This window comes from Arachis ipaensis, chromosome B09 (genome assembly GCF_000816755.2).
Source record: "Arachis ipaensis cultivar K30076 chromosome B09, Araip1.1, whole genome shotgun sequence".
Classification (NCBI taxonomy): domain Eukaryota; kingdom Viridiplantae; phylum Streptophyta; class Magnoliopsida; order Fabales; family Fabaceae; genus Arachis; species Arachis ipaensis.
In genome coordinates, this window is record NC_029793.2 from 27,020,322 (window position 1) to 27,030,988 (window position 10,667).

The 10,667-nt window shown below is 36.3% G+C and overlaps 1 protein-coding gene across 4 annotated transcripts; it reads right to left on the bottom strand.

Moving 5' to 3' along the window:
• LOC107617992 (transcription factor PIF3) lies at positions 5,128-10,203 on the bottom strand. Of its 4 annotated transcripts, XM_021112441.1 has the most exons (9): positions 9,792-10,194; positions 9,541-9,629; positions 8,281-9,432; positions 8,079-8,183; positions 7,892-7,957; positions 7,542-7,607; positions 6,939-7,457; positions 5,722-5,845; positions 5,128-5,630 (listed from the first exon to the last, which is right to left on the bottom strand). In XM_021112441.1, exons 3-9 carry the CDS (start codon positions 9,268-9,270, stop codon positions 5,617-5,619), a joined length of 1,884 nt encoding a protein of 627 aa, XP_020968100.1. In that variant the 5' UTR covers positions 9,271-9,432; positions 9,541-9,629; positions 9,792-10,194; the 3' UTR covers positions 5,128-5,616. The 4 variants fall into 4 exon arrangements, 3 of the variants coding, with proteins under 3 accessions (XP_020968100.1, XP_016175381.1, XP_016175382.1); XM_016319895.2 differs by lacking the exon at positions 9,541-9,629 and having other exon boundaries at positions 8,281-9,493; positions 9,792-10,198; XM_016319896.2 differs by lacking the exon at positions 9,541-9,629 and having other exon boundaries at positions 8,281-9,490; positions 9,792-10,196.

Consider the following 10,667-nt stretch of genomic DNA (forward strand, 5'->3'; position numbering starts at 1 on the left):
AACCGGAGGTTCTCAGCATGGTAATGGTTCCCACATACATAATATATAAGGTCTCGGGAAAGCCAGAGGCGATCCTAGAACTCCGACACTCAGATTTAAATCTTAAAGTTTATAAATGGAAAACCATAAATAGGGTAGGTTATCTAAGGTTCTTACTTCTAATTCCTTTCTAACTTAAGTCCTAATTTCTGCCTTCCTCCAATCCTCCAAAACTCCGGTGCACAAACAAGCAATACAGACAAAGCAAACACAAGTAGGATACAGATACAGCAGATAGCAAATATAATAGGTAAGCATAATAATCACATAGGCAAGCTCAATTAATGCACAATCAAACAAAACACACATATGCAAATGATGTATGTCTGCCCTATGGCTGATGAGTCTCATCTGTCGGTTATATAGCCAACCCGATATGTTCGGTAGGTAACCCGGACATTGTCCTCTTGAAAATTGGTGAGCGGTACAGTACCACGATCCTCACCCGGTGGGCGGTAAACCACCTCGATCCCCACAGACGTATTCAATTGGAAAACAGCACATACGTGGGCGGTAAATAACCACGATCCCCACAAAACAATTTCATATCAAATTCATCCTCTTCATCATTCAATTCATTCAACAATTATCATCATCACACCTCCCCTTCTGTTCATCAATAATTCATACTCAAAACATAATTCTCTTCTTAACTAAGTAAAACTCAAAACATAATACTTTTCTTAATAAATCAAGTTCCAAAACATAATGCATTTCTTTTCTTTATAAATAAAAGTCAAATAATATAATTCTTTTATCCATATTTGTCTAAATAATACTTCAAACTAAATCTCTAATTTTTATAAAAATTTCGACAATATTTCCTTTAAAATTCAGACTTTGCCACCCTACTCGGGTCCCAACCAAACCACCTTTCAAACCCTTTTTAAATTATTTCCAATAAACCAAACCAATTCCAATATCAAAATCATTTCCAACTCTCAATTCATTCATTACTCAACAAACACACATATATAGATAATCAACCAATCCTCAATCTTTCATCATCAATAATCATTCATCAACTCCCATCAACAACATTAATTTACACAATTCCTACAACCAACTCAACAAAATCATCATTAATCAACTCATTCGCAATATAATTCCACATTTTCATCAAGGTTACTAGAATTAACACATTCCCACATTTCCAACCTATCTTATGGTCATTTAGCTTATGTTTTCACCAAAACATTATATATTATCTATGAGAAACCAAAACCATACCTTGGTCGATTCCTCGTAATGATCAAGGCAATTTATTAAAACCAACACAGCCCCAAAACCTCAACAAAACTCTAGTGTTTAGCTTTCTCCAAGTTCCAATATCCGCAATTTCAAGCTCCAATTAGTTATTCACAACCTAATACACATGCATAACACATATATACCCAATTTAATATCCAAAGCTCAAATGTAGTAAAATTAAAATGGAATTATGGTATCTTTACCTTACCCAAACTTCACATAAGCAAGAGTGAACGTTTTCCTCAAGCTAATTGGATCCTAAAACATCAAGGACCGAAGAAATTCAATATCCCCACGTAATTTTCCAAAATTGGGGGAAGAGATGGATGGAAACAAAAAAACGAGTTACCTATAAAATTGTTTCGGTACAAGTGTAGTGCTCAACGCGGTGATCGCGTGGCTGCAAACGGTGCGGCGATCGGAGCTCGGACGGAGGAGTTACGGCGTTCGGGAGTTTACTGTAAGGGTTCGGACCCTTCTTTTCTCCTCTCTGGTGTGTTGCTTTTGCTGCATCTTTGAAGAAGAACATGAGCTTTAGCTCATTTAAATGCTAGCCGGTTGGGCCCACGTGTCCAGTTTGAGTCCGTTTCAACCGGTTTGGCCTGTTCGGTCCAATCTCGGGTCGATTTCTTCGAAATTGGTGTCAAAATTCTCGTTTCGATGAGCTCTATCCTAATTTAATATAATATTCACATTTCTAATCTTCTTTATTAAAAATTAATTTTATTGGCTAATTACTTTCTAATTTAACGGGGTTTATATTTTTCTTTTCATTTAAGTTCATTCATAATTTTTAATTTTATAATTAAGTCTTTTTTATGTTAAAAATATTAAAATATAATTATAATATATATTTTACTTTTAGTTATAAATACACTCTTTTATTTTTAGTAGATTCAAGCTTTTCTTCATCTTACTCTCACTTTTGATATTCTTATTTGTGCAAAGTTTGGTATTTTGAGATGTTCAAATGTGTGTGTTTCATACTTTCATTTTTTGTCTTTGCTTAGGATTTTCATTATATTTACATCGAAAAAAATTCTGAAAAAAATGGATGTTGCAAGTATTAGAACCTAGCTTAATATATTTTAATGGATTTTGTTGTAAGTTGTGATGATACAAATATAATTTTTTTATATAAAAATTCAATCTTTCTTTAGTATTTTTGAAATATTAATTTTGAAGATGTAAGTGGAGGTTAGTTCCAAAATTGACTCTATCCTGCGTAATTTCTTATGGAAAGGTAAAACGGATGAACGGGGCTTGAATTTGGTGAAGTGGAGTACAGTGGTAACTGCCAAAAGATATGGGGGTCTAGGTATTCGGCATACTCGTAGTATTAACATGGCTCTTCTGGGTAAATTAGTTTGGCAAATCTTTCACGAAAAAAACAAGCTTTGGGTGCGCATTATGCTTGCGAAATATATGCGAGGAAATAAGTCTTTGGAGCTAGTTTGCCCTATGCATGCTTCGGAAATCTGGCGCACCATCACAAAAGCTGCTAGGAGATTAAAAGAGGGGTTTGTGTGGTGTACAGGCCCTCTAACTCAGTCCTTTTGGTATCATCCCTGGAGGCCTTCAGGAACTCTTGCTCAGGAAGTTTCCTTTGTGCATATCTCGGATACACTTCTCTCGCTTGGAGATGTATGGTTTGGGGGTGGCTGGCACTTGGAGGGGCTTTATACGGTGCTACCAGAGTCTTTGAAGCTAGATATTACTTCTCACCATCCATCTCTGCTCGAAACGGCTGATCCCAACTGGTATTGGGGGATCGAATGACACTATGGTTTACACCACTCGGACTGGCTATGAGTGGCTGCTGGAGTAGAAAGTTCAGTGGGATGTGACTGAGTCCTGGTTATGGCTATGGCGGCTGAATATCCCGGAGAAGGTTAAGGGACTAATTTGGCTTTGTTTACATAATGCTATTCCCACTGCCAGCTTTCGCAGCAGCAGAAACTTGACTATCACGGATATATGTCCCAGGTGCAACGAAGCGCCAGAAACTGCAGAACATTGCCTCAGATTTTGTATTAAAGTTCAGCCTATTTGGAAACGTCTAGAGGTGGGAGTGAGTATAAGGGATGCTTTTTTGGAGTTCCGAGCCTGGCTTCGGGTTAATCTTAGAGCAACGGAAGCTATCTTTGCAGCAGGACTCTGGTGGATCTGGAGATATAGAAATAATGATATTTTCAATCCAAAAGATAGTTGGAGCATGGAAAAGGTCCTCATGCTTGCTAGACACTCAGCAGCTGAATATGGTATTGTTAAGTGTACTAATCAGGTTTCCTCCCTTCCTTCCTTGATTGATTCCTGGTGTCCCCCTCCCTTACATGTTGTGAAACTTAATTGTGATGCAAGCCTTTTTGAGCAACAGCATCTTACTGGTTTTGGGTGCGTCCTTAGAAATGATTCTGGTAAGTGGTTGGCAGGCTGCTCGGCAAGCATTCCAACAGGTTCGATCACTTGGTGTGAGCTTTATGCCATTTGGAGGGGTTTGTGTTTGGCCTGGGATTGTGGAAATAATGAGATTATTTGTGAAACAGATTGCTTAGAGGCTTATCTTTTAATCACCAAAGATTTTGCGGGGATGCGAAGGAATTATAATGATCTTCTCCTGAAGATTGCTGAGATGATGCAACGGAATTGGGTAGTTCATGTGCACTTGATCCAAAGAATAGCGAATACAGCTGCTGATCTTCTAGCTAGGACAGTGGCACGTCATAGTCTCCCTTATATAGAATATCTTGTTCCTAGTCTTGTTGTTCAAGAGATAATTAGGAAGGAGATGTCCTCTCCAACTTAATTGCTCTTGGAGTTTTCTTTCTCAGTCACCAAAAAAAAAATTTTCTTACTGCTGTTAAAAATTATTACAGTGAAATTGTTTCTTCATCTTATCCAATTAGCCATTACCATAATATTCAGAATTTCTATTGAATAAAACATATATATCTGTTATAAATGTTATTGTTTAAATTATTAGTGGTGGTGTTTATTAGTATATACCAAGTATGTGTCTCGTGTTGAAGATTTTACGTATCAAAAATGATTCTGTTGATAACAAAAAATAAGTTATAGAATGTTAAAGATTTATAACTTTATTTATTATTTTATTATAGTTCAGTTGTTTCGGTTAAATCAAAATTGAACTTTTAAATCGAATAAACTAATAAGTAGAGCAATTCAATGACCGATTCAGTTTTTAAAACTTTAATTATAAAATTATATTTCAATGTGTTTGCTATATTGAGACTGATTTTAGTGTACATATAATCTTTTTATATTAATTTGTATGATTTATAGATAATACGTTTATACGGATTAAATTATAACTATTTAATGATTTATATTATTTCACATAAATTTAATGATACACGTTTATTTATTTTATCTTATTATCTACTTTATTTTATTATCAGGAACTAATTAATAATTTGATTTAATCCGATTCAGATTATTAATTAATTAAAAGATAGGAAGATCTTAGTTAATAAAGAGAAATGACACATTACTGAAAATAAAATGCAGAGATATATGTATGAAAATATTGTCTTGAATAAAATAAAATGCGAAAATATATATGTATGGGAATATTGTCTTGAGATAATCGTTACCTCTGCATGAATATATCATAAAACAAAACAATATATTATTTCGTATAATTTGTTTTTTAAAATAAAAAATAAAAAATTATATATTGAAAACTAATCAAGCCTAACCCCTTTTTTTTTTTTGGTCAGTAAGCCTAACACACTTTAGTTTTGTCATGTTGCACCAAATCTTGGCTTTAAGGCTTTAACAAATTTGGGCCGAGAGGGAAGGGAGAGAAAAAAGAAATTGCCAAGAAAGAAAAACCGATTATTTCATTTATCCAAAAGAATCACTATGAAAACAAAACATTTGAATTCACATTTGTAAGATTACACAAAATAACATGTTGAAGAGTCAATTGAATAGAACAGCTCGCTAAGTGGATATACAAATGAGTGTCCTCCCCCCAATGATACCAAAACCTCTTTTCTCTTCATTTTCTAAGTCCAAAAATTTAGGCTTCCAATTTCCAAATTATTATTGTAATGGATCAACCTCGATGACTGAAATTTTCTTGTGGTATGCTACATTTAACTTGTGAAGACCAGAAACGTCTCTAGAATCATGGGATCTTCTATGCGTGTTTGTGAGTTGGAGTCTTAAAAGAGAAGGAAAAAACTTGAAGAGTAAAAATAAACTCCACTTTACTCTTCAATGTAGTCCTTCCCCTCCATTTCCCTCAAATATCTCAACTTGAAAATGCACCCTTTAACTAGCCTTAGTTAGTTCGGAGTATCAATCATCATAACCTGCAAGTCAAAATAAGATAATACTTGGCTTAAAATATAAATGTAAATAATTAGTTGAGTTGGTGATAGTTAAAGACAGAAAAGGAATTACCAGTCACAAGGTTATTATCTTCTTTGTCAGGATTAAGAGTTCCACTGTCATTAGCCTCAGAGGTATGGCTGCTATTATGTACCATTGGTGACTGTTCAAATCCAACAGTTGGTGCTGCTTCACACTGTCATAACAAGTGAGAACATCAGGCATTTGGCTTACAGAAAATGATGAGTTTGGACTGTCTAAAGTGAGGTGGTGTAAAGTGATAAAGTGACGAAGTAATCACCTTTAGATCAACAACTTCCATTGTAAGTAGGTTCTACCAAATTGATCTTAGAATGATGACTCCTTCACTTTATCATTTTATGCATCTCCTCACTTTAGAGGATCCGGAGAAAATGATAGTGGAAACGTGTTAACTAGAATATAAAGTCAAACGAGGACAAGGATGCAATGAAATTATAATGAAATGACAAATCCACTTGTTTGATCCATGCCATAAAGACTAGAAAATTTCTTTAAGCCGGTCTACCTAGCTATCACAACCCTCCTTTTTTATTTAGCTTTCGAACTGGCTAACTTTAGAGGAAATTATTAAAAGAGATTATAATATAAATGGTTTAAGTAAAAATATATAATTTACAACAAGAGTATTATGACGTTGTGAATTATATATTTTGGGTTTCCTTTACTAAGCTTAGTTGTTGAATGTACCAAATAACCACTTCTAATTTTGGGTTTCCTTTTTGTTCCTAGATGTGTTTTTCAGCAGCTAAATCAGAGGTTCTCTTCTCTATCAAACCATAAAGGAGATCCTTTCTAAGTACTTTCCTTGATGCCACTTGCCTAAAAGATGAATTTTAGCAGCATACACTACAAAACAGTCATCTACCGTAACATATTAACACTAAGTCATTCACCAAACTAAGCAATCTCTTTTGACTCTCTTAGAAGTATCATCAATCTTATACCAAGAATGATTCTACAATTGAGAATGGTGCATTCCATGGTCCTGGTTTCGAAGGGAAGGATATAGAGGGAATATACTTTCTATGTAGAGAGAAACCAATAAAAATATTTGCTATTAATTATACATGTGTATGCACATGAGTGTGCATGCGTATTTGTGTGTATGGGCATGCATATGTATGTATGTATATACAAAATGTCTATCTATGTCTGTCAATGAAATGTTTGTAATGTGCTGAATCTCTAGTTCTCTACGGCTCTACCTGAGATATTTACATAAAATTGTAACGTGCAAGTAAACAGACCTGGGTAGGCATCTGACTAGTTGAGTCGCAGCCGCCACCACCAGTACTTTGCTTAACTAGTGAATCCGTATTTGGCGAAGGGTCCTTTAAGCCAGATGTTGACGCCAGATCCGCAGTTTGACTAAGCCCTGTTGCTCCACAAGGACGTAATCCCAAAGCCGACGATGAGTTCATAACCGGCCCTCCCGAGAAAGGAAATAAGGGTGCACGAGGGAGTGGCAAGGGAAATCCCTGACCTGGAACCCCGAACCCTTGAGTATTTGATCTAACCATTGCAGTAGCTCCAGACATTTGTGCAACAGGGACATGAGTTCCTTGCATTTGGGGAACCTGAACCATTGGGAATCGAGATGATACACCATTCATATCAGGCATAGCCATGCCATATCCCATACCCAATCCCATTTGCATTCCATAGGCCATAGGCGAAAAAGGAGCCAAGTGTGGTGCATGCATGTGCTGCATTCCATGTGGCAACATCATCGGATGCATATATAAACCGGCTCCCATTGACATCATCTGCATAGAAAACATTCGAATTAGGAAACAATTTCACACTATAAGAAAAAATAATATGAATGCAAGAGTGGGGAAGATTATTACTTGAACTTGGAGCTGAAGTGTTTTAAGATACTCAATAGCCTCATCCAGCATTGAAGCTTTATCCACCTTAAATTTATGAAGTCAGAAGAAAACCAAAATAAATGAGGAAGACAGTATGCATATTTTGATAGTATATATGAAGTCTAATGTTTTTATTTATGAATATACTCAAGATCATGCTTCATATTCAAGTTGAGTATTGAAACCCTGCAAACAATAACTTTCGGTTACCCCTGCCTATAATTTAAGTAATTCTTCCCTAATTCCACAAGAAGAAACAGGAAAACTATCTGTCTGTATCTTTAATCATAACCAGAGTTAGAACAAGAAATGAAACAGAAAAGGCCCACCTTATTGCAATTGGGTATGAGTTCTTGTAATGCACGCATCTTCTCGTTGATCCTATCTCTTCGCCTCTGTATACATGAATCCAAAAGATTGAAAAGTTAACAATCATATAAATTATAAACATAAACTCGAGAGAAACGGGATTATTCTGTAATTAACACGACACTTCTACCAAATGGCCTTGCTCACCCTTTCAGAAAGATTATGCACTTCAGCAGCACGACTTCTCTTGGAACCCGAAGCTCCACGCCCAGCAGCTGCTTTTTTAACACCCACTGATTCTTCCTCAACATCCTTCAAGTAAAATGTTTTTAAGGGAAAACTACTAAAAAAATAAGAACCTAACTGATCATATAAAAGGGTATAGTAAAAAACTAATACATTCACTTACATCACTATGCCATTCAGAGTCCTCAGTGTCTCGATTTTTCCGCTTCAAATTTTGAATTGGATCGTCTGAACCTCTGTCTGCACAGTTGCCAGAGCCAACAGAGGAAGAGGCTACCACCAGCTCCGTACTTCTTTCAACAGCTATCTGTGTGTTAGTGGCAGTTTCACCAAGAGCTCGGTTGGAAGTTTGATCAATTTTAATGGCTTTCTCTTTGCAAGTAGGGTCTAATTGTTTAGAACCGGCAATGTTCTGTTCGAGAGATTTTGACTCCAACAGTTTCAAATCATCCCTGGATTGTTCCACAGCCTTCTCATTGTTCCCCATTAGAACCTTTGGACATTCACTACATGAATCGGCAAGAGTTGATTCTGGAAGATTACTGCTAGGTACAACAGCACCTTTATTCATACTTTCCACATTTTCAGATCTTGTTGAAGACGAAACAGACTTCAATCCAATGTTCTGAAGATTAGCTCTCACGATGGCGGCAGGCCTTGCAAAATGGGAGAAATTCATAACAGATGAACCATTGCTAGGAATAACTTGATCTTGCTTCTGCATCTTTAAGCTCGAAAAATCACTCGATGAAGAAGGAATCTCGGTAACTGGTGGATGAAGCATTGCATTACTGGTATCGTTCGCAGTAACACCCGATACTCTTGGTCTAACTGAAATGAATGATGATGGCAGGTATGATTCAACCGTGCTAGCTTTAGGTCTAGTTGTCTCATCTACGCCGGTCGAAGAAACACTGGAAAAGTTGCTTTGCTCTGCAGAATTTTTATGAGAGTCCCTAAATACCTGATTACCACTACTTTTATCCACAAGCGAAAAATGATTTGAGGGCAAGTCTTGATCCGTGACCCCGGATAGTTCATGTAAGAAATTAGAACCATACTCATTCTGCAAAGAGCCATCCATTGTATAATCCAACCAAGGTATGACATCATCATCATGACCCAAATCCACTTCAGTCGACGGCACTGACATCGAAATTTCATTCAATCCGGTGTCTAAATCACCAGACTTCCCTACCCTTGAATTGTTAACATACCCTGCATCTCTGTCTCTACCCTTGGGACTGTGAGATGGCAAGCAGTGAGACGGTAAGCTCCGGCGAGGTGGACTCTTCTTAGCTCTACTAGACTGACCCTGCGTCGTCAAAATGTTGCCGTTTTCCCAAATTAGCTCGAAAAAATCCTTCTCAGGCCTGCTTTCAAAGTCCAAATCCCAAAATGATAAGGTCAGAAATAAGATTACCAAAAGAAAAACACAACAGCAATGAGTAGTTGTATGAACTCTTCACTTTTCTGGTAAAAGGCTATATATCCAGTATTTGAATCCGAGACCTCGAAAAGTCGAAATCACAAGGCAATGATGCAACAACACCAAAAGCAACCATAAACGTTGAATCAACACTTAACCTCACTGTTATTCATAACAAATCTAAGAAAATTCAAAATAGGGCTACAATTACAGAAACCCAATATTGCCAAAATGAACAAGCTTACGAGGAAGATTGAGACTGATCAGTTGCACGTGTGCCATTAATCTCTTCATCAAGCTTCTCTCTAGAAAGCCGGTATAACTCATACAGAGGCATGATTTGGATCACAATGGAAAATGAATCAAAAAGGCCTCAAACTCGAGAACTTATTATTACTCTCCTCTCCTCTTTGTATATCTTACAACATACTCCACTATGTTAACTTGGAAGGGAGCCTTTGGAATCTAAACAGGATTTGAAGGCATTGAAGATAAACCTGTGACGTAAGCATACCACACTATGTTAAGGAAATAAACCAATCCCTAATCATTTAACACCAGAAAAAAGAAACTTTCATTACAGTAATAAACAAAGAAAAAGCATGGAACAAAATCTTCATTTTTAATAACCTCGAGTCCTAATCAAACCAAAAAACAAAGAAATTAAACTTAAATTAATGAAGCAGCATCCATCAAACATATCTAATTGTAGATAAATAGAATATTGGCCTTTCTTTTCAAAGCTTTAGTTTTATAAAAATAAATTAAATTTCTCTAAGGAGCAATAAGGTGCATCATGATGAGTCATGAGATAGTGATAGTGACACTGATTCTCGGCTGAGATCAAGGAAAACTCGCTGAAACCCAATAATCAAGAAAAGAAAGGACAGAAAAACTATTCTAAAAACGTGAGTTCCTCGTGAGGCTCAAATTTTCCCTTTTAACATAAACAAAATGAGTGAGTGGGAGTGATCATTCCAATTTCCCAGTTGATTCACATAGCGAATGAGGTTAATCATAAAATGGAATAAAATAAATGCAAATTAATAAGGTTGTATTATGTGAGAGGGTGAGGGAGCTCGAAGAAAGTGAAAAGACGCAAAAATTGAGAAAGTGGGACG

Coding starts and splice junctions, on each gene's coding strand:
- LOC107617992 (XM_016319895.2), bottom strand. CDS start 9,883: ATGCCTCTGTATGAGTTATACCGGCTTTCTAGAGAGAAGCTTGATGAA. Junction 7,458..7,541: donor CACTTCAGCTCCAAGTTCAA/GTAATAATCTTC, acceptor TTTTCTATGCAG/ATGATGTCAATGGGAGCCGG. Junction 5,846..6,938: donor CTAGTCAGATGCCTACCCAG/GTCTGTTTACTT, acceptor TTGTTATGACAG/TGTGAAGCAGCACCAACTGT.